General features: G+C 44.5%; 1 protein-coding gene across 2 annotated transcripts in view; it reads left to right on the forward strand.

Annotated features, from left to right (window-relative positions):
- Positions 1–15041, forward strand: part of LOC147625965 (mitogen-activated protein kinase kinase 1a-like) — a 29921-nt gene extending 14880 nt beyond the window's left edge. For both annotated transcript variants that reach the window (XM_086817509.1, XM_086817510.1), the window contains exons 7-8: positions 14067–14112; positions 14236–15041. In XM_086817509.1, the coding sequence (XP_086673635.1) occupies positions 14067–14112; positions 14236–14319 (130 nt within the window). In that variant the 3' untranslated portion in view covers positions 14320–15041. The remainder of the gene's footprint in view (positions 1–14066; positions 14113–14235) is intronic.
- The last annotated feature ends 5555 nt before the right edge of the window (positions 15042–20596 follow it).

A 20596-nucleotide genomic window follows, 5' to 3' on the forward strand; every position in this document is an offset into this window, starting at 1 on the left:
TGGTAGCAAAGACCACATGTTTCGACAATGCCCAGATCGCAAATCAAACCACGAGGACAAGCACACCAAAGCAAATGTTCATGCAGTTCCTGATGTGCAAGGTAATACAGGTCATGATGCAAAAGAGCGTATGGTTTGCAAGGCTTGGGGGCAAATCAAGGATCAGCCCGCACTCTTTATGTTTGATGACTGTGCAACTGACAATTTCATCTCTATGCAAATGGCAGCTGCATTAGGTATTGAGGTTGAAAACATGGGACCTCAGATTGAAGCTGAAGCTGCATTTATTGGCAAAGAGGTGCAGGTTACCCCTTTGATTGGGAAGTTGCGTATCCATATCCAGGGCTACCTTGACAATGAGCATTTCCTAGTTGCTCCACTGAATGGATGTGATGTATTGTTGGGCAAGCCGTGGCATCATAGGCTTGAGCCCCGCAAAGACTACAAGTCCAATATGATTTCTTTTATGCATAAAGGCCGCATGCATTTTATTGATGCTGGCAAAGAAGGGGATTCTATCCCAGTTGTATCACACATCCAAATTAATGAAGCAATGAAAAAGAGTCTTTCAGCGTACTTGATTTTTGTGCGTGATAGTCTTGTGCCAAATCATCAAAATGTGGATGCTATGTCTAATGATAGGCTGAATTTTCTTAATGCATTCAAAGACTGTTTTGCTGACTCGTTGCCAGGTGAATTACCTCCCCAAAGGCCCGAAGATCACCGCATAGATCTTGTGCCAGGTAGTTCTCCACCTAACAAACCCGCATACCGAGTGAGTGCTGCACAACAAGAAGAAATTATGAAGCAGGTAAACGAGCTTTTAGAGAAAGGTTTGGTTCAGCCCAGTTCCTCACCTTACTGCTCTCCTGTGCTTCTAGTTCAAAAGAAGGACGGATCATTCCGTATGTGTGTGGACTATAGAGCTTTGAACAAGCTTACCATCAAGAACAGATTTCCTATTCCACGTATTGATGATATCTTGGATAAGCTTGATGGTTCAGCTTGCTTTAGCAGACTTGATTTGAAGAGTGGTTATCACCAGATTCGCGTGGTGCCACAAGATGTCCATAAGACTGCATTCAGGACAGCCTTCGGATTATATGAATTCTTGGTAATGCCTTTTGGTCTCACCAATGCTCCTGCTACTTTTAATCGTATGATGGATAGGATATTCCGACCCCATCGCAAGTTTACAGGAGTCTTCTTTGATGATATCTTGGTTTTCTCCAAGAATGAGCAGGAACATGGCCGACCATTTGGTCCATTCCTAGTTTTTGCGTCTCGTTCACTTGAGGCCAGGCCGGTGTCTCATGTGAAGAGGCCAGTATTTTGCTGACATGGACGGGAGCCAGACTGGTGCCACCCGTGTGTTAGCAGGATGGTGTCGTATGGACGGGAGCCAGATCAGTGCCACCCGTGTATGACCTGGACTGTGTTCGATCCATGGGACTGTCACGCCATGGAAGAGCCAGTATTCATGCCGTGTTTTACCTATGGGACTGTCACACCTAGGGAAACTCGTGCCTGGAACTGTGTCTTACCTATGGGACTGTCACTCCATAGGAAGACCAGGTTTTTATGTTTTATGTCGTGCCAGTTTTGTGCCGACAGATATTTTGTACATGTTCCATGAACGGGAGATATGTCCATGTTACTATTTGCACATGCACACATATTTTGCATGTTTGAAACTGTTTTCGCATGACATGTATTTGTGTGTTTGCCTGCTTGACGTGTTACTTACTGAGCGGGGACGCCTGCCAGTGAGTCGTGAAGTTTGCCCTGTATTCTGACGAGTTTCAGTGCATGTGAACAGGTGGTAAGTATATGGTACATGTTGTTTAATGTTATTATATTCTAACCCTTTGATTTATAAGGTTAGGGGTTCACACTTATTTAAAAGTGGGCACCCCCTTTGGGCACCCACTTTGGGGCCAAGGTGGGGAGCCTCACTTTTAAGTGAGTGTGGGGGTGGGCATGGTCACCTACCCCCACTAATCCCCCACATGCAAACGTGGGTATGACCAAGGTTAACTCCACTTTCAATTTTATTAAAAAAAAGGGCCCCCTTCAAGCGTTGAAGCCATCGCATCTACCTGGCGTTGATCCTTCACCCATCGCTTCATCTTACGTGAGAATCGGCTGCCATCTCCTACAGAATAGCAGCGCATACTCCCCAGGCAGCCATGAAACTGCTGCGCATGTTTTCCACAGGCAGCTACTACTGACAGGCTGCGCCTCTTTTCCTACAGGCGGCCAGCACAGACTGCAGGTGTGCTACACACAGGCTGCGCATGTTTCTTTGAGGCGGCTGAATACTCTGCTGGTGGCTGCGTGGAAACGTGCAGGGGACTGCTGACTCTGCTGCTGGCTGCGCCTGACTCTCTACGGCTGACCCTGCACTACTGGCTGCAACCAAACTCTCTACAGGCGGCTGACTTTACTGCAAAGTGGGCTGCGCCTGACTCTCTACAGGCGGCTACTCTCCCAGGTGACAGTACTTGCTAGTTGCCCATCCCCTTCCGGCTGCGGGTTGCTCATCTTCTACCGGCTGCATCTCTCCAAGCTACGCATGTCCCTACAGACGGCTGGGGTTATGTGCTTGTGTTCCGGCCAGTAAGAACATTGCCCTCAGGCAACTCTGTTTGGGTTCCTCTACACTGCAGCCAAGCCTCTCCTCCTTTGCAAGTGGATACCTTTTCTCTCAGAGCAGGCGGCTGTACCCTTCGTGGTGGTGCTTGTCTTGATGCTACTACTTGAGGCAACTCTTTCTTCGACAAGGGTGGCTTCATAGTCTACACAAACACCACAAGTTTTGGTTTTCTATCAACCATTTGCAAGTAAGTAATTTTCAGATTTGAGTAAAGTATTATATGTTTAAATCTGATAAAAGATTCGTCCCGCTCGGCCAACACCCGTTCGGTGCCGGGTTGTCCAAGCTGTATTGGCGAACCTCGGTCCAAAGGTGCTGAGATCGGGAGAGCCAGGCGTTAGTACGAGAGCGCTTGTTTGTGCGTGGTCTCGGAACACCAGTGAGGCGCTCTCCGCGGAGTCCAGTGAAAGCACAGGACCGTAGAGATTAGACCACACTAGTGGTCGTTCTGCTTCGAGTTTTCTTCATCGATATTCGAGCCTACTTGTTTGGTACTGTTTTCATATGTACATGGACATTATCTGGTTCTCAGAACCCATGGAGCATTGTATTCTTTAAATACTCCCAATAAATATATCATATATTGAGGGGGGGGTCGGCCCGTTCCGGCCCCAGTGCTGGTGTCCATCTTTCCATTTCTGTTCATTTAAATTCAAGTTGTTTTAAAGTTGTCCATTTCAAATTTGTGGTTTTAAAGTTGTGCTATTAAGCGTGTGGGTGTCCAACGGAGTCCTTCCCACTTGACGGGATCGGTTTCAGATGGATCCCTGGCTGACTCGTCCCGGACTGGGCTCACATGGGACCAGTTCACCATCCCAGGTCCTGCACCTACTGTACAGAAATGTCTACGTGGCATCCAAGTGCGGGATGCACGTGACATCCCCTTCCGCTTAACTTGACGGAAGCTGCATAGCCTCGAAATAATCCGTCAATAAAGCCGGATAGTCTTCGAAAAATTCTTTGTCGAGCCATACCGCTTCATGAGTTCCTCGGTCCTGAAACTTCGTGAGGAACTGTCGTAGTCTTCGGCCTGAGCCATGCTTGAAACGGTGCAGAAGGATCTGTTCTGGAACCGTTACTTCTGCTTCATCAATGATGTCTGGTTCCGCTTCGTCTTTGACCTCTGAAGGGGGTGGACCTGCATATGGCTTTAACCAACTGACATGAAATACATCGTGCATAGTCCAACTCGGAGGTAGCTTTAACTGCATAGACACCTCATTAATCTTTTCCGGATGGGAAATGGTCCGAAGCTCCTGAAAGACAACTTTGGGCATCGCTTGCCCACCTGCTTCAATCTTTGCTTCATAATCCGAAGATATACCCAATCTCCTTCCGAAAACTTCATGTCCCTTCGGTCTTTATTGGCCTGTCGAGTGTAGACCTCTTGCGCTTTAGCCAATCTGTCTTTAACGGACTCTAGGATCTCCTGGTAAGACTCCGTCACTCTGTTCGCCTCCGGTACTGAAGACGAAATCCTGGTTAACAACGACTGGAAAGGCCTTCCAAACGCTGCCTCATATGGAGTCCTGCCAATAGCTGAAGAAAAAGAGTCATTCAAAACAGCTTGAACTAAAGGCAGAAACGATTCCCACTTACCTTGCTGATCGTGGACATAACACTTCAGCACATCAAAGGCCAACTGGTTGTATATCTCTGTCTGGCCATCTGTCTGTGGGTGGAATGCACTGGAAAAATTCAACTTAGTACCAAAATTATCAAACAATGCCCTCCAAAAATGACTGGTAAACTTGGCATCTCGGTCTGACACTATGGTCCTAGGAATCCCACCAATCGGGTACCAATGCTGAATGAATAGCTGGGCAACATCCTCGGCGGTCACATTGGCCCTGCAAGGAATAAGCATCACAAATTTGCTGAACCTGTCAACAATAGTCAAACACTGTGTATTACGCTTACTCGGACTGGGAGGCAGATTTGTGACAAAGTCCATCGAAATGTCTTGGAAAGGACCCTCAGGAATTGGCAAAGGCTGTAACAACCCTATCTTCTTTCCACGAGGAGCTTTCACCTTTTGACAAATGTCACAGCGTTGTACATATGTAAACACATCACGCCTCATCTTTGGCCAATAGTATTGCCGTTCTAATTTCTCCAGAGTCGAATTCATGCCCCTATGACCACCTGTAATGGCGTCATGGGCATCATGGAGAAGAGCTGCCCGGAATGATTTCATGACACACAATCGACCTTTGTAGTAAAGCCAACCATCGCGTATCAGAAAATGGCATGGTCCTGTGGCATCCAATGCCTGTTTCCACTGTGTACCGAATTCCTCGGAATCCGCGTACGTGTGCTTCATGTCTTCTAGTCTTGTACCAACAAGGTCCAGTCTAGTGGTCTGAATCGCAGATACTTGTCCCTTCCTGCTCAAAGCATCGGCCACTGGATTGGCCTTTCCTGGAAGGTACTCAATCATGCCACCGAACTGCTGGAATATTTGACTCCAGCGGTGTTGTCGATCACTCCACTGTGCACTTGGCATCGTCTGAATCCAGCGCAATGCCTGATGGTCAGTGCGAACCTCGAAATCACGGCCATACAGGAAATGTTTCCAATGTTTCAAGGCCTGTATAACTGCTAGGAGTTCACGATCGTAGACTGAGTAGTTCTTTTCGGTGGGCAGTAACTTACGAGACATGTAAGCTACCGGATGACCATTCTGTTGTAATACACCTCCAATTGCGATGTTACTCGCATCGGTGATCACCTGAAATGGTTCGTCCCATGAGGCAAGGGCTAAACAAGGCGCTTCAGACAAAGCCACCTTGAGGTTCTGGAATGCCTCCAACGCTCGTGGAGTCATTCGAATCTTTTGCCTCCTTGTTTTCACTCCCTTTAGCAGATCGGTGAGGTCTGCCGAGAGATCAGAAAACTTGTCAATGTGGGTGGAATATGCCTGGCATATACCCACAAATGATCTAATGTCATAAGCAGTCTGAGGTACTTCCCAGTTAACAATCTCGGCTACTTTAGCCGGATCAAGTCGAATGCCTTCGGCACTGATTATATATCCCAAGTAATGTACCTGGAACAGATAAAATTCTGACTTCTTTTCATTGATATAGAGCTCGTTGCTTTCCAGCAACTTAAGGACTTTCTCCACATCAATGTCATGCTGCTCAACTGTAGCTGAAAATATGAGTATGTCGTCCAGAAATATGAACACACACACTCCAATCAACTCCCGGAAAATACGCATCATCATGCGGTTAAATGTAGCTGGGGCGTTCGTCAAACCAAATGGCATGACCACAAATTCATAGTGGGCCCGTTCTGTACGGAAAGCTGTCTTGGGGATGTCCCCCTCAACAATCCGAACCTGGTGGTACCCACTCTTTAAATCTAATTTAGAGAACACCTTAGCTCCATTCAGCCTCTCGAGAATATAGTCAATTCGAGGCATCGGGAATCTGCTCTTGATAGTCAGCTTGTTGAGTGCACGATAATCGACACACAACCGAGAAGACCCATCTTTCTTCTTGACAAATAAGATCGGTGCTGCAAATGGCGACACACTGGGGCGGATGAAGCCAGCTTGCAACAATTCTTGGAGTTGGCGGTCCAACTCCGATTCCATTGCCTTAGAAAGGCGATACGGAAACTTGCTCGGGGGTTCCGAGCCTGGGAGGAGGTCAATCTTGTGATCCTCCGGTCTGGACGGGGGAAGCTGGGGAGGGAGACTGTCCCGAAGAAAAATCTTCTGGAACTTTTCATGGAGAACCGAGTACTTCTCGGAAGCACTGGCCACCGTCTGGGCTGTCTGGATGTAAATCATCGCACACTGTGCGCCTTTCCTAACTGCTCGCTTAGCCTGCAAGTGGCTTATGAGCGGAAAGTTTGGAATACCTGGCTCACACTTAATGGTCACAGGGGTGTTTGACACATTCCGATCGATCTGGAACGTGTGCTTGTCCCACTTGACATCAGGAAGAAACTTGTGAAACCACTGGATACCCAAAATTATGTCTGCTCCTACAAGAGGGGCAACCATAAAGTCACGCACAAACTCTATGCCCTGAATGACTAACTTAGCACCTAGAGCTTCATACTTGACGCTCGTTGTCATACCTGTGCTAAAACCCTCAACTTGTTTGTCCACCGGAGTTAGCTCGAAACGGGCACGCCTAGCGGCCTCTTCCGTGATCACATCCTCCGTGCTGCCGCTGTCAAACAAGACGACGACTCTCTGGCCACCTATGTAGCCAAAGGACTTGAGCAATTCGTTGCGCTCATACTCCTGGTCATGGGCGCCCTTCTGCTTATCTTCAAGCTCCCGGCTAATAATTGCTCCAACTGAAGCACCGGGGGTTGAAGAACTAGGGGTAGCCACTGGGGTCTGTGTGGGAGCTGTGCTCACCACGGAAGCTGTGGAGGCGGCGGCGGCCTTTGGAGGCTTCTTCGGACAATCCCGAGAAGTATGTCCTTTTGTGTGACAAAAGTAACATCTACCCTCCTTCCTGTACTGAGAAAGCTCCTCAGCACTCAACTTGCCACCTGTCTTGCCTGCCTCCGCTTTCTGGTCTGGAGTAAGCTTAGACGCATTGTTCGAGTTCTTGGAGTCAGAGGCTCCCGGGCTCTGTCCTGGGGAAGACCCCGTCTGGTTCTGGCTTTTGCCCCCCGAGGTGTTAGCCTTAGGAGAAGCCGGCTGGGAAGTCTTGGGCTTGCCACCATTGTGTTTCATTTCTGCACTCTGCGCAAGCGAGAGTGCGTCCTCAAAGGTGGCTGGCCTAAACATACGCACCTCCCATTGGATTTGCGTGTCCAAGCCATACAAAAACTGCCCTTTCTTGTCCGCATCAGATAAGCCTAATTGTAGACACAAGGTCGAAATTCTATTGGCAAACTGAAGGACTGGTTGCGCATTCTGACGCGCACCCCTGAACTCGTCTTCGAGTCGCTCAAGGTAGTGGGGCGGTAGAAACCGCTGCTTAAGGTCACGGACGAACTCGTCCCACCCATAAGCTGCCATACCTGATCTGGTGTGGGCATGAGCCCACTGAGTCCACCAAGGAATGGCCTCACCTTCCAAGTACCAACTAGCTAAGATCACTTTGTCAGTATCTGTTTTCCTAACTGCGGCAAAGTAAGCTTCAAATTGATGTAACCATGAATACAGAGTAGTGGGATCGAGTTTACCATTATACTTGCTGAAGTTCATTTTCAAGGTCAATCTGGCGTCCAAAGCTCGGAGGTAACGCTCGTGTTCCACTCGTCGCATGGCTTCGTCTTCTCGTTGTCGAATCTCCAATGCACGCATCTGCATCTCAAGCAAGGAGCTTGGCTGCGGCTGTGACCCCTCGAGAGGGTCCCTGTGACGAGGATCTGGTATCTGGGGTATGGAAGGAGAGGGAGGAGGAGATGGAAAACGCGACGCTGGAGAGTGAGAACGCTCCTCCAGAGCCAAAATCCGCGCCTTCTGCTCATCCAACTTGGTTGTCTGGTCTGCGATTGCTCGCATCATCTGCTGGAACATGTCTTGTACACTCAAGCCGGGTGCCCTCGCTGGGCTGCCTGGTGCACTCTGGTCCCATGGTTCTGGTTCTCTCTCGTCGCCAAAGCTCCCCATAGCGGGAATATGCAATTCCTTTCCGGAACGCAATTTGACCATCCACTATCTGTGTGGGAGACTTCCGGAGGCTAAAAACCAACCGTCCTTCGAGGGACAGGAGTCACTCCGAAAGGGGTAGTCCACCGGCGTCTAAAAACCAACCACACGAGCGAAAAAATTTTCTGGTTTTCTTTGCTGAATCTTTGTCCTTCAAGTGAGCTCTGATACCACTGTAATATGCGGAAGCTTCGGAGAAGGATCGGTACTTCAAAACTCAGAAATCAGCACTCTTTTCGCGACGGAATTAACGCACAAACTGAAAGACGATGTGCAGAAAATAGAGAGAGAAAGGGGAGATGGAGAAGGACACAGTATTGGGTCCCAATTACCCTCTGTAGGGCCCCCACCACGGATGGTGTATTTGCTTTATTAGAATGATGTAAATCTGAAACAAATACAAAGTACTTGACCTTTTCTTGGCTGGAAAACCTGCCCTTGACCTTCAGTCCTTCACCCCTTTGCTTTAGCAATGTTCTTGGCTGTCCTGGCCCTTGGTTGCTTGGAGCTCTTGGTGAATTATGAGATGGATTCAATGAGATCTTGGCTGGGCTTTTATACCCCTCCCTTCATGCAGTCGGCTGGCTTCAGGAAGCTCCACGACTGAGTATTTTAATAAAATACTTTCACACTTTAATAACTGCTGCTTTCACACTTATGCAATAATCTGGCCATTCTGCGCATGCTTCTGGGCAGCACCCTGGCTGCTGGGCATGCTACGCATGGGTGTGGGGACTGCCCCTACATCTGGCCGCCTGCTGTTTAGGGCTTTGGACCCAGACGGCTGCCTGTCCAGCAGTAGTACAGCTGGCCGACAGCCCCTCCAGCCCAAGCCATGGCTGGTGGGCACAATGTAGGCCCTCCTGGCCCCTTGGGGGTGGTTCTATACCTCCCCCATGCCCATCCTAAGAATGCAAATGCATATCCTTGCACTGGGGTAGCCCTATGGGCTGGCCCCCATCTCTACATGCAACCTACATGCCTACAGAGGCCTGGCATCCAGTTGCAAACCAGATACTCAGCACATCTGACATCATTCCAGAGGGAGACTCACAGCGCGGACTGGCACTGCTTCATGTGCAGGACAGTGCACACCTGACCTTGGACTCATGTGCAGGACAATGCACACCTGACCTCGGACGACTGAGATGGATCCCTGGCTGACTCGTCCCGGACTGGGCTCACATGGGACCAGTTCACCATCCCAGGTCCTGCACCTACTGTACAGAAATGTCTACGTGGCATCCAAGTGCGGGATGCACGTGACAAGTGTACTATGTAATATAAAACTTATGGGCTTGTACACACTACAAGGGTGGGCATAATGCCTTTACCCCAACAGTGGAGTGCCACAGCCAAGGTGAAAAGGGCATGTCAAGAACAGATCTTTGGATCTACAGATTTGCGTTATTGTACATCATTCTAATAAAGCAAATACACCATTTGTGTTGGGGGCCCTACAGAGGGTATTCAGGACCCAATACTGTGTCCTCTCTCTCTCTCTCTCTCTCTCTCTCTCTCTCTCTCTCTCTATTTCTACACATCTTCTTGTATGTTGTGCTTTATCTTCATCACGATCGATTACTGAAGTCTGAGCATTGAAGTTACCAATTCTTCCACCGAGCTTCCGCATGTTACATTGGTATTAGAGCCTTCTTTAAGTGTGAAGATTCAACCAGAAAACCAGGAAAAAAAGAAAGAAATTTTTTTCTCGCATGTGTGGTTGGTTTTCAGACTCCAATGGACCACCCCTTTCGGTGTGACTCTTGTCCCTAGAAGGATGGTTGGTTTTCAGCCTCACCCTCCGGAAAGTCTACCACACACATAGTGGATGGTCAGATTGCGTTTCAGAAAGAATGTGTATATTCTAGCTATGGCGAGCTTCGACGAAGAGAGAGAATGATGAACTTCTTGCCGTGCACATCACGTGTAAGGACCATTCTTGTATGACCCTTGGGCCTCAAGTTCATTTTGGAATGGCCCTCACCTTCTCTCAAACCCTTGCACATCTGCATGAGGGATTTCTCCTTTTCTTGCTTTCCCGTACATCCATGTGGAGAAACCATGGCTCTCTCGCCAAAACAGCCCACATGAGGGTACTATCTTGTACATCCTGAATGCCTCGGGTTCTATCTTGTCAGATCTGCGCTCTGATACCAATGTAATGTCTCCACAAACCAAGCCCAAGGATCATTTGACCTAGAACCGAAACCCTAACAAGGTTTCATAGACCTGACATCGTACGCATCGCATGACTGCGATGGACTGTGGCTAGTGACTCACCACCACAGACCCAACATTGTATGCATCGTATGACCGCGATGGATTGTGGCTAGTGACTCACCACTCAACTGTAGGTTCAATGCCTCAAACCATCACTGAGTCCGAGGTCTGATTTTCCGTGAGCTTGCTTGGTATTGATAGCCCCAACCTAGCATCCCATGCCACTAGGCCGAACCACCCACCTTGTAGCTCCATGGCCATGAGGTCTTGCATGCCCTTGGTAGCCCCCTTCTGTCTAGCACGTGGAGATACTTGAATAACTTGTAAGTGTCCCCAAGGTCACTTATATAGCAATAAATTATGATCGACTCTTTATTTATTTATAAGCGTTCTTGCTTTATTTATAAGCTTTTAGCTATTATTAGTCTTCGGCTATTAATTATAAGCTCTTAGCCAATCTAGACCTCATCTTGTTAGAGTCCTTAATCCGCGTGTGAACCATCTAGGTCCCCATGTTCTAAGCCCTTAACCTTAATCTTGGATTAATCTTAACTTTAATCTTGGATTAGTGTAGGTCCCTAGCCCTAACCCTAGGCTTGTTGGCCATTGGGACATAACATATCCTTACCCGTGTATTACTTCTTTTGCTTGCCTCTTGAGCTCGTTACGTGAACCAACACTCTGATATCGTGAGAAGAATGCGGGGGGGGGGGGGGACGGTGAGCTTAAGCTTCGTACTTCTCTATAGCCATAACATAAAGATAAGAGTATATGCTACAAGGGAAAGTACTCTAGTACTAAAACATACAAGGTTCATAGTGTGAACCTGACTATATGAGTCGGCACTTTAACTATGCCATAACTCTAGTAACCAAAGTGGTTTTTGTCATACAACTTGTAAACCACTCGCGGTATATTAATCATAATATCACCAACCATGCCAGTGGTATCAGTGTGGAGGTGTCATCTTGGCATATTATCCATATTTGCACTAGTTGAGCTTGATATCTCAACACACCCCGCTTTCTTCCTCACTCCCTCCCTTCCCCCTGCCGTCTTCGCCCTTTAGTCGCCTCTCTTCCTTGCACAGCTTGCACGCTCCCCACCTCCCGTGCCTTCACCTTGCCTTCACGTGCCTGTTGCTTGCTCCTTTGCCTCCCGTCCGTCTTCTCCTTAGCCTCCCGTCTCCCACCCGCTTGCCTTTGCGCACCTGCCTCTGGCCTTTCCGCTCGCCTGCCCATCCCTTAGCCACGTCAATTAATCTGCCTTCTTGCACTCTTCCACATAGTCTTCATCTTTGCAAAGTTGTAACACATACATTTGTCCTATATTTCTGAGCTCTCTCTTGAGTTGAGCTCCATTAATCAATGTCAATGCAGCAAAATCCATGCAAAGTGAAACTCCATTGTCCATGCATAAACCTCATGAAACCTTGCTGCAAATTCATGGAGAAAATTCCTAAGAGTGGATAGTCAATCGCAAACCAAAACAAAGTCAATTGGCCCCATGTCCAATGTGAGCAAGTTTGCTTTGCAAGTGTAATCCCTTGACTGCAACACAACCACATCATTGCAAACCATTGTACAATCCATAGCATCCCCATTTGCCACTGCATTGTTGACAAAGCATCCGGGTATGAATTATAATTTAAGATTGCATACTACCAGTTCACAAAACTGTCCCGGTTGTGTGCCTCCGTGCCCCAGCCTCCTTGTCGTTCTTCTTCACCAGTCCTCCATAGCCGATTGTAACTCACCTTGCCTTCATGCTGCTGTCACCTGTCCTCTTGCAAACCTCTCCAGCCCCTTTCCTCTGTCTTGTGCCAATCCTTTTGCCTCCTTCCGTGGGCTCTTGCCACGTCACCCTCTCATTGTTTTCTTCCCGTCCATTTTCCCTACAGGTTCCAGTGTTGGGGTTTTTTGTTCTTTTGGCGAGGTGTGGCTCCTCTAGACTTTTCCCTTCCAGGAGGACTCCATGGTAGCCTCTTGTCATTCCCCACCAAGAGCAAGCAGACCTTCATCTCTTGCCATCTACAATCTTCTCCCATGTGGCCTCTTCTTAGGTTGGCAAGATTGTTGGGAGCCTTTTGGACCCAAGCAGAAGGCACGGTCACTGGGATTTTTTCGAGCTATCAGACCCCCACCATCGCAGAGATAGGGTCCTTAGGCTAAGGAGTATAGCTGATATCATTGAGTCAGACCCTCCCCAAGTTCGTGCCATTGCCACAGATTTCTACAAAGGACTTCTATCTGCTTCTCTGGGTTGGGTAGCAAGAGATAAGAGTTTGGAAGTACATACGGAAGGTGGTCCCTCTAGGATTATAGAGTTTCTTGTGTTCTCCCTTCTTGCTCAACAAGTTTAGACTCTTTGGGCCTTGCCTCGTGGTAAGTACCCTGGTGAGGATGGCCTCCCAGTTTCCCTCTTCATTTTTCACTATTTCCCTCTTCGTTCTTCATTGTGATCTCATGGAAGGTGGTTTTCGGGCTGCCTTCAATGAGATCATGGTCTTTGGCCACATGCCGGAGCGGCTTTTGGAAGGGCTTCTCCATTTGAATTTCAAGGAGGGAGGTGTGATCGTTTGGAGGTACAATACTGGTGCCCCATTACCCTCCTTGGAAGCGCTTACAAAATCCTTGCCAAAGCCATCAGCCTCATCTTCCAGATTTGATCCATGGCACCCAGTCAGGGCTCATTCAGGATAGGAGCATCGTGGATAACATCTTCACCTTCTGGGAGGCGACTGCCACAACTTGACTTCAGCGGGAGGACATGACAGTACTACTCCTGGACTTCAAGCAATCCTATGACAGAGTAGATCAGGCTTTCCTCGAGGGCACCATGCTTCGGATGGGATTCCCTGTCGGTTGGATTAGGGGAGTCTCAACACTTTATTATGCTGTCCACACCCAGGTCCTCATTCAGGGGGCCAAAGGGGACAGGTTTCTAATTATCAGATCAGTTCGATAGGTTTGCCCTCTCTCCCTATTCCTCTTCCTCTTGGTTGTAGAGGCGATGAGCAGCTTTCTGTCCACATAGGGGGCATAGTGACCTGAAACGTTCCGTCCGTTTCATTGTTTCTTTGTTTCGACATGTTTCGTTTCGTCTCCTACATGGATGAAGTTGTGTGTCAAATCAAAGTGAGAATTTAAGAAAGATGTAGGAAATTTCAACAATTGGGTGTGAAATTAGATGCGATTGATGTCTAGAGTAAGAAATTGGGATTTATAAACTAGGGGAAAGTGAGAAATTGTAGAAAACTTCAACGATTGGGTGTGAAATTGCGTTGATAATTATGAATATTTACAATGATGATTCAGGTCTATACTCCTAATTGAGGACTGATTGTACTTGTTGCTTCAATGATGCAATCTACTGTTCTAGGCATTTGAGTTGATTCTATCATGCATCACAAATGCTTCACACCGTGCCATGAAAGTTTCATTTCTCAAGTTATTGCAGTTTCTATTTTTGTTTAGTTGCAGGTGTTGGCCGGTAATGTTTTTATTGATTGTACTGTTTCTTGAGATATAATGGTGGTAGGTTCTTTGCTTGTTACAGTGTCCAGAAGGAGTCCAAGAACAGGCTGTCGGCTTTAGAGCTTCTGGTCTCTCTCCCCCTCTCTTTCTCTCTCATCATCTCCTTTTTTGTCTGCTTTTACTGGTATTTTTGCGCATTGTTTGTGGCATGCACCATTGCACATATTTACATTTTGTCTCCTGTGTGTCAGAACCATCCATTTATCCGGAAGTACGAGGGACAAAGTACCAAATTGCTAGCAACTTTCCTCGAAGATTGGTCGCCCATATCATAGATGCCATCTATTAAACTTCATTGGCATAAGTTCAAAAAGTTTTTAGAACAGTCTTGTTGATCTTTAAGTTATGGCACACTATGTGATGCTGCCATGGTGATGGCGGTTATATTTGAACTTCTGTAAGAGAGCGACCCCACGTGCTATTTGTGTAAGGTGATTAAGTGATCTCTTAATTTGGGATCTTTTGGGTGCTGGATAGACAAGGCATCATCAACACGACAATGCTTTCAAAATATGCTTCATTAGGACTCTGGGGCATAACTCTGTAAATAAGTGGAGGGTGAGAGGCTGGTCCAACAAGGCATATTCTTGATAGATAAACATGAGAGATACTGCCTAGAGAGCTAGATGGAGATATTGGGCCAAACTGTGGTGCTGCAGCACCAGTGTTTGTGATCTAGTGGCACTTCTCTGAGTGGCTGGTTGGTGTTTTGAACAGCCATAAGAATGCCTGCTTGGACTTTTCCAAGAAAGCATTAGTTTCCTTCAAGATCTTTGACATGGTCTGCATGTAAGATAGAAATAAGAGAAGAGTTGGGTTATATCAGCAATTATATAGGGCTTAGATATAGGAGGGTAGATGAATTTCTCCAAGTCTGTAAAAAATAAGTTAAGTATGAGTCGTGTGAGTGGTATATTTATGATTGAGAAATCATAGAAGAGGTAGAGCTTGTTTAACTCTTTTATGTAAAGTGTTATCTATTGTTTTTTCCTTGTGACAAGGCTCTCACACTATTACCCACCATGAAGAAATTTAGCATGGTATTAGAGATTAGGTTTATGATTTGACATTTTCTTTTTGCTTTATGGTGTAGTTTAGGCTTGTCCACACTAGTAGAAAATGTATTGGTTCTTAATTAGAACACACTGTTTTAGGAGTACTTTGTTCGTGTCATTTTTAAGATTCTAAAATTTTAGCTCAGGTTTTCTTTTCAATTGAGAGATGATGCTTTATAGTGGATTGCACTAACTTTGGGCATCATCTTAGGCAACCAAAGAAGGGCTTGCTGCTCTCAATTTATGCAAAACTTGACAGACTTCTTTTACAAAGTTGAAAAGTTACGCGGGCGTAAAGTTTGAGCTTGGCTTGAGCTTGGAAGTGAGAGAAACCAACTTGTCAAAAAGGTCTAGTTTTGTAAAAAGAAAGCAATTGGTGAGCAATTAATTAAGCATCATAAATAGACATCATCTTGCATTTATTTTATCATAGACTTGTAAAGGCTTGCTTTTGTAAGAGTCCATCTTTATCATTAACTTAATGGTTAATCATCTTCCATATTGTTGGCCATCATAGGTCAATTATGTGATCTTGAAAGTCTCATACACTATGATGTTCTCTTCCCAAACAAGTTGTCTAAAGGAAGAACCCAACCTTGTGGAGCTAAGAATTATAATGAATCCCATGTGTATAGAACAATATGCTATTACACAATGCTGGGTGCTCAACCTCCTAAAAGATGCCCAAAAGATTATGTGCTAAAGATGGTGCTAAGGTTAAGCTCATAAGGTGATAGAACTACATGGTATTCGTGAACACTTGATGCTGGTGCTTAGGTTGGGTTCATGCACTTGGAAGTTTGTACAAGGGTGGATCTTATGGCATGGGAGTCAACTTAGCATGACTTTGAGGTACTCGTTATGTGAGTGTGAAAGTCTCCATATTTAAAATTGTGTGATGGAGTGTAAGAGTCTCCACCTAGAGAACATGTGTTGAGACAACAGCCTTTAGATAATTACTATTAACCGCTTCATTAGTTAATGTGGTTTCACTCGCCCATTCTATCATAAGGCATTTTGCAATCTTATTTGCATGTAATGGAAGCCCATCTTTTGTATGACAATGTTGCTTGAACACATGAAGTTGCCTTACCTTGAGCTTAATGCTAAATAGGGAAGTAACAAACTTTGTGTACATGATTAAGACTAGAACTAGTGGTCATGGATCTTATTTAAGTTGTGTCTGGCCTAGTGTAAAAGGTAGTTATTTTTATAGAAGTAATTTTTGACATTAAGCAATACATTTTTATTCTCTTACATTACAATACTTGTGAGATCTTCCTCTTCTCTGTTCTATTGCTTGCTTATTTTCTCATGGATCTATGCATAGCCTTTGATGGTTTGCTTGCTAAATAGGATTGAGTGTAGGTTTGTCTTTGCCTAAGCTTCTTCTCTACTATCTCTTATAAGAGAGAACCAGCGCGAAGGCCACCTCCTTGCTTGAGCTTCTTCTCTACCATCTCTTATAACATGTAAACCAACGGGATATCACCGATGATCTCACTAACCATGCTAGTGCATAAGTGTGGAGTTGTCATCTTGGTATGTCATCCATATCCACACGGCATGTCATCCATATCCACACTAGTTGAGCTCGATATCGTAACAAGAGTGAAGGTAGAGCTTTCTCTTCCTACTCCTTAACTAGAATCTGGTTTTGAAGTGATTGAATTTTCTCTTGAATGGTTGGGGGTACATGGTTCATAATGAAAGAGATGTGGAAAGATAGAGGGTGTAGATTTTAAATGTAAAAATGAAAATTGCTAAAAAAATATTAATACTTAGCTCATGTGATATGTGGTTGAGTAGTAAAATGTTGCCCATGTTCTTGAATTCGAGAAGTTGGTAGAATATTCAAAGTAAAGCTTATATGTCGAAAGATAAGTGGTAGAAATAATTTTGTTGATGTTGAATAGTTAACAGAAAGCCATGATTCCACAAATCTTTAAAAGCTCAAGAATATTGTCCAAGAAACGTGTTTGAGGTAGAGAAAGCTCTACCTTCACTCTTGTTGAGATATCGAGCTTAACTAGTGTGGATATGGATGACACGCCAAGATGAAAGCTTCACACTTATGCCACTAGTATGGTCGGTAAGATCATTGGTAATATCTCAATAGTTTACATGTGTGACAACTTTGATTCACTGGAGTTATGTCATAGTTATAGTGCTAATTCATGCAGTCGAGTTCACACTAAGATCAACCTTGTATGTTTTAGTAGGAGAGTACTCTCTCTTATAATGTGTTCTCCTATTAGTATGTTATGGTCAGCTTATATAGTTGAGTTTACATTATAGATCGAACCTTGTATGTTTTAGTAGGAGAGTACTTTCTCTATAGTATATACTCTTATTTGTATGTTATAGTTAGAGAGAGGAGAAAAGTATAGAAGAAAGTTCAACCATCCATCTCTCTTGTGTGCTTGTGTACTCGTGTGTGTGTGAGTGTGTGTGTGTGTGCTTACAAGGATCTCAAGCTCACTATCTCTTCTTATATTCTTTTCACCGGTTTAAGTGACGAGATCAAGAGGCAAGCAAAGGAAGCGGTACATGGGTAAGGGTGACTCCATCTCTTTTCTTTTGATTTGGAAGAAAATCTCTGCATGTGGTTGCTAGTCAAGAGCAACAGATAGGTACAACAATAAGGTGCACTGTCACATCTTGAGCCATCTTTCGATGGTGAAGCAAAGAGCCATTTCATCATATACGGGGACCTTAAGGTTTTTAAAATTTAGAGTCAAGGCCATTTTGGGTTCCCATTTTAGCTCTAGAATGTTTCTACAAGCACCTTGTAGAAGTGTCGATTTTGATCGTGTATGCTAAATTACGGGTTTGGTACATAGTTGCAATAGAAATTATAGGATATTATGTGTGGGTTATGAGATTTGTAGGTTGTTGTGACTGATGTATGCTTGTGTGATTGGTTCACATAAGCATACATATAGTGACTAGTTTACATAAGCATACATATAGTGATTGGTTTATATATAGTGGAAATATAATATCATAGGAGGTGACTATTTTAAAGATTGTAAGTTTGTTGGAAGTATAGAAGTTTTTGTAAATACTATTGGTATGTTTGACAATCTATTCTAGATTGTGAGCGAGAAGTTGGACACGAAAAACTTCAAAGCATAGAAGTTCATAATGAGAAACTAATTGCATGAAAAATGATATTGTGTCACGTGATCAAAAAGAGCTGAAGCTTCTAAAGAAAATGTCACTTCTCAATAGGTGAGGCCTTGGCATGAGAAAGCTAGCAAAGTGATGTACTAATTGTTTGTTAAAGCATTGGATGCTATCCTAAATATGATCGATCGTATGTAGGATGTAATGATACCCGAGGATGCATGCGATACCTTGGTTAAGATGTATAGCACAAGTGCCAATGTAAGAAAGATGTAGTTAAGCAAGAGTTGCATAACGTGCAGAGGTATTAGCTGGGTATCAGTGATTACTCATTGAAAGTGAAAGGGATTGGAGATACCCTTTTCTTTATAGGAGCTTTCGAGAAAACTTTCCAAACTTTGAGGATCTTATAGTCCTTATAATCACTAAGAAGATGAATGTTGGGAGTAAATCATCTTTCGAAAATATGCAAGAGTAGGCCTTCTATATGGACACATGTAGAGATAGAGGTGGATCTTCATCTAATGGTCCAGGTGCGAGCCTTTTTGAAAACGGTCAGTAATGCACAAACATGTGGAGACCACTCTAGAGGTAAGGGAGACAAAGAAGTCGAGCTAGATGACAAAGAAATCAGAGTGTAAATAGAACAAAGTGCTAATTTACTATGATGACAAAGAAATCAAAGTGAAAATAGCCATAAAGTGCTATATTTATGGTAAACCAAGGTATATAACAAAGGAAATCAAAGTGTAAATAGCATGGAATGCTATTTTCACTTTGATGACAAAAAAATTAGAATAAAAATAGAATGGAGTGTTATTATTATGGCAAACAAAGGCATATAGCAAAGGACTGCTATAAAAAGAAGAATGACATTAAAAGTGAGAAGTTGTCGCAAACAAAAGAACTATAAAAAGAAGAATAACATTAAAAGTGATAAGTTGTAGCAAATAAGAGAGCTATGCACCTTCAAGCAAGAAAGTCAAAGATAGAAGTAAATAGCTTTTTGTGATGTAGTATATGCTTAGTTTTACGGTTACAGATGCACAAAGTTGTAAACATGTATGGTATGTTAATTGAGGTGCTTCTAGACACATGGCCAATCATGGTGAGTGGTTTAGAGATACACAAAAAATGAAAAAAACAAGGATATGGGTATGTAAAAATATGTGATGATACTACTTATTCTATGACATATGTGCCATTATCTATGCAGGCTGGCAAAACGAATTACTTAGCTGATCTACTTCTTGTTCCAAACATTACAAAGAACATGTTTTTGTTGGACAAATGGTTGATCACGGTCTTTAAAAGTGAGGTTCAACTCTCATTATGTAGAAGATTTCAATAAGCAGTGCTGTGTGGTTGCAAAGAGGAATATAATTGCGAGAATGTTTATATTAAATGTAAATATGTTTATATTAAATGTAAATATACTTGAAGTGAAAGCTCCAATGTTTGTTTAGACATTGATATTTAGTATAAAGGCATTGGTAATGTGAATATTTAATGGCTAAAAATTATGCACGCCCAAAGTATTGTTACAGGTTTACTGAAATTCAAAGTGGATGGAATACACAAAGTATGTGAAGCATGCCAATTGTGATGACAGTCTCACATGGTAAGAATGTAAGGACCAATAAAGATGATATCAATGCCACTATTTTGTGTCTTCATTTATTATTACACTAGGAAGGTGTTGGTATACTACTTCATGAAAGAGAAAAGTGAAGCGTTTACGCAAGCTTTAAGGCTATGGTTGAGAAAGACAAAGGGATGCACATAAAAGGGACATAAAATGCCTGAGATCAGCTGGTGTGGTATAATATTCCACCTCTAATGCGTTGAGAAGTAAATTGGATGCCAATGCATATTTATTGGATATTCCCAATTATAGATTTCATAACCCCACTACACGAGAGATGCGAGTGAGCAAGGATATTGTGTTTAATGAGATGAGCAGCTGCTGGTACACACTAGTGGAGTATTCCATAGAGGTTGATGTAAACAAAAATATGGATACAACAAATGGAGAGCATCAAAGATGTGTACTTAGTGGACTAGGAGAGTCCTCTAATAGTGGGTCTATTATTAAACCTTAATTGAGAAGTTTGAGATTTCTTCTGGGGGCCAGGGGGAATTTCTCCTTCCTCTAGGGGAATAGTGATAGGAATTGGGGAGGGGTGAGATTCCTCGTGGTGGGTAGGGGTTTTCGATCTTGAGGCTGTGGCGCCGAGCAAGGTATCAAGGAGGGTGGGTGGGCGTGCCAAGACGGTTTGCCATGGGGGAATAGTAGCAGGCCCAATCTAATATAAAGGGAGAAAGGTGGCGAGGGTGGCATCGGAGAAGGGGGTAGCAAGGGTAGGTG

The sequence above is a fragment of the Cibotium barometz genome, chromosome 23, assembly GCF_041138505.1.
Source record: "Cibotium barometz isolate CiBa-2024 chromosome 23, ASM4113850v1, whole genome shotgun sequence".
In the NCBI taxonomy this organism is placed as follows: Eukaryota; Viridiplantae; Streptophyta; class Polypodiopsida; order Cyatheales; family Cibotiaceae; genus Cibotium; species Cibotium barometz.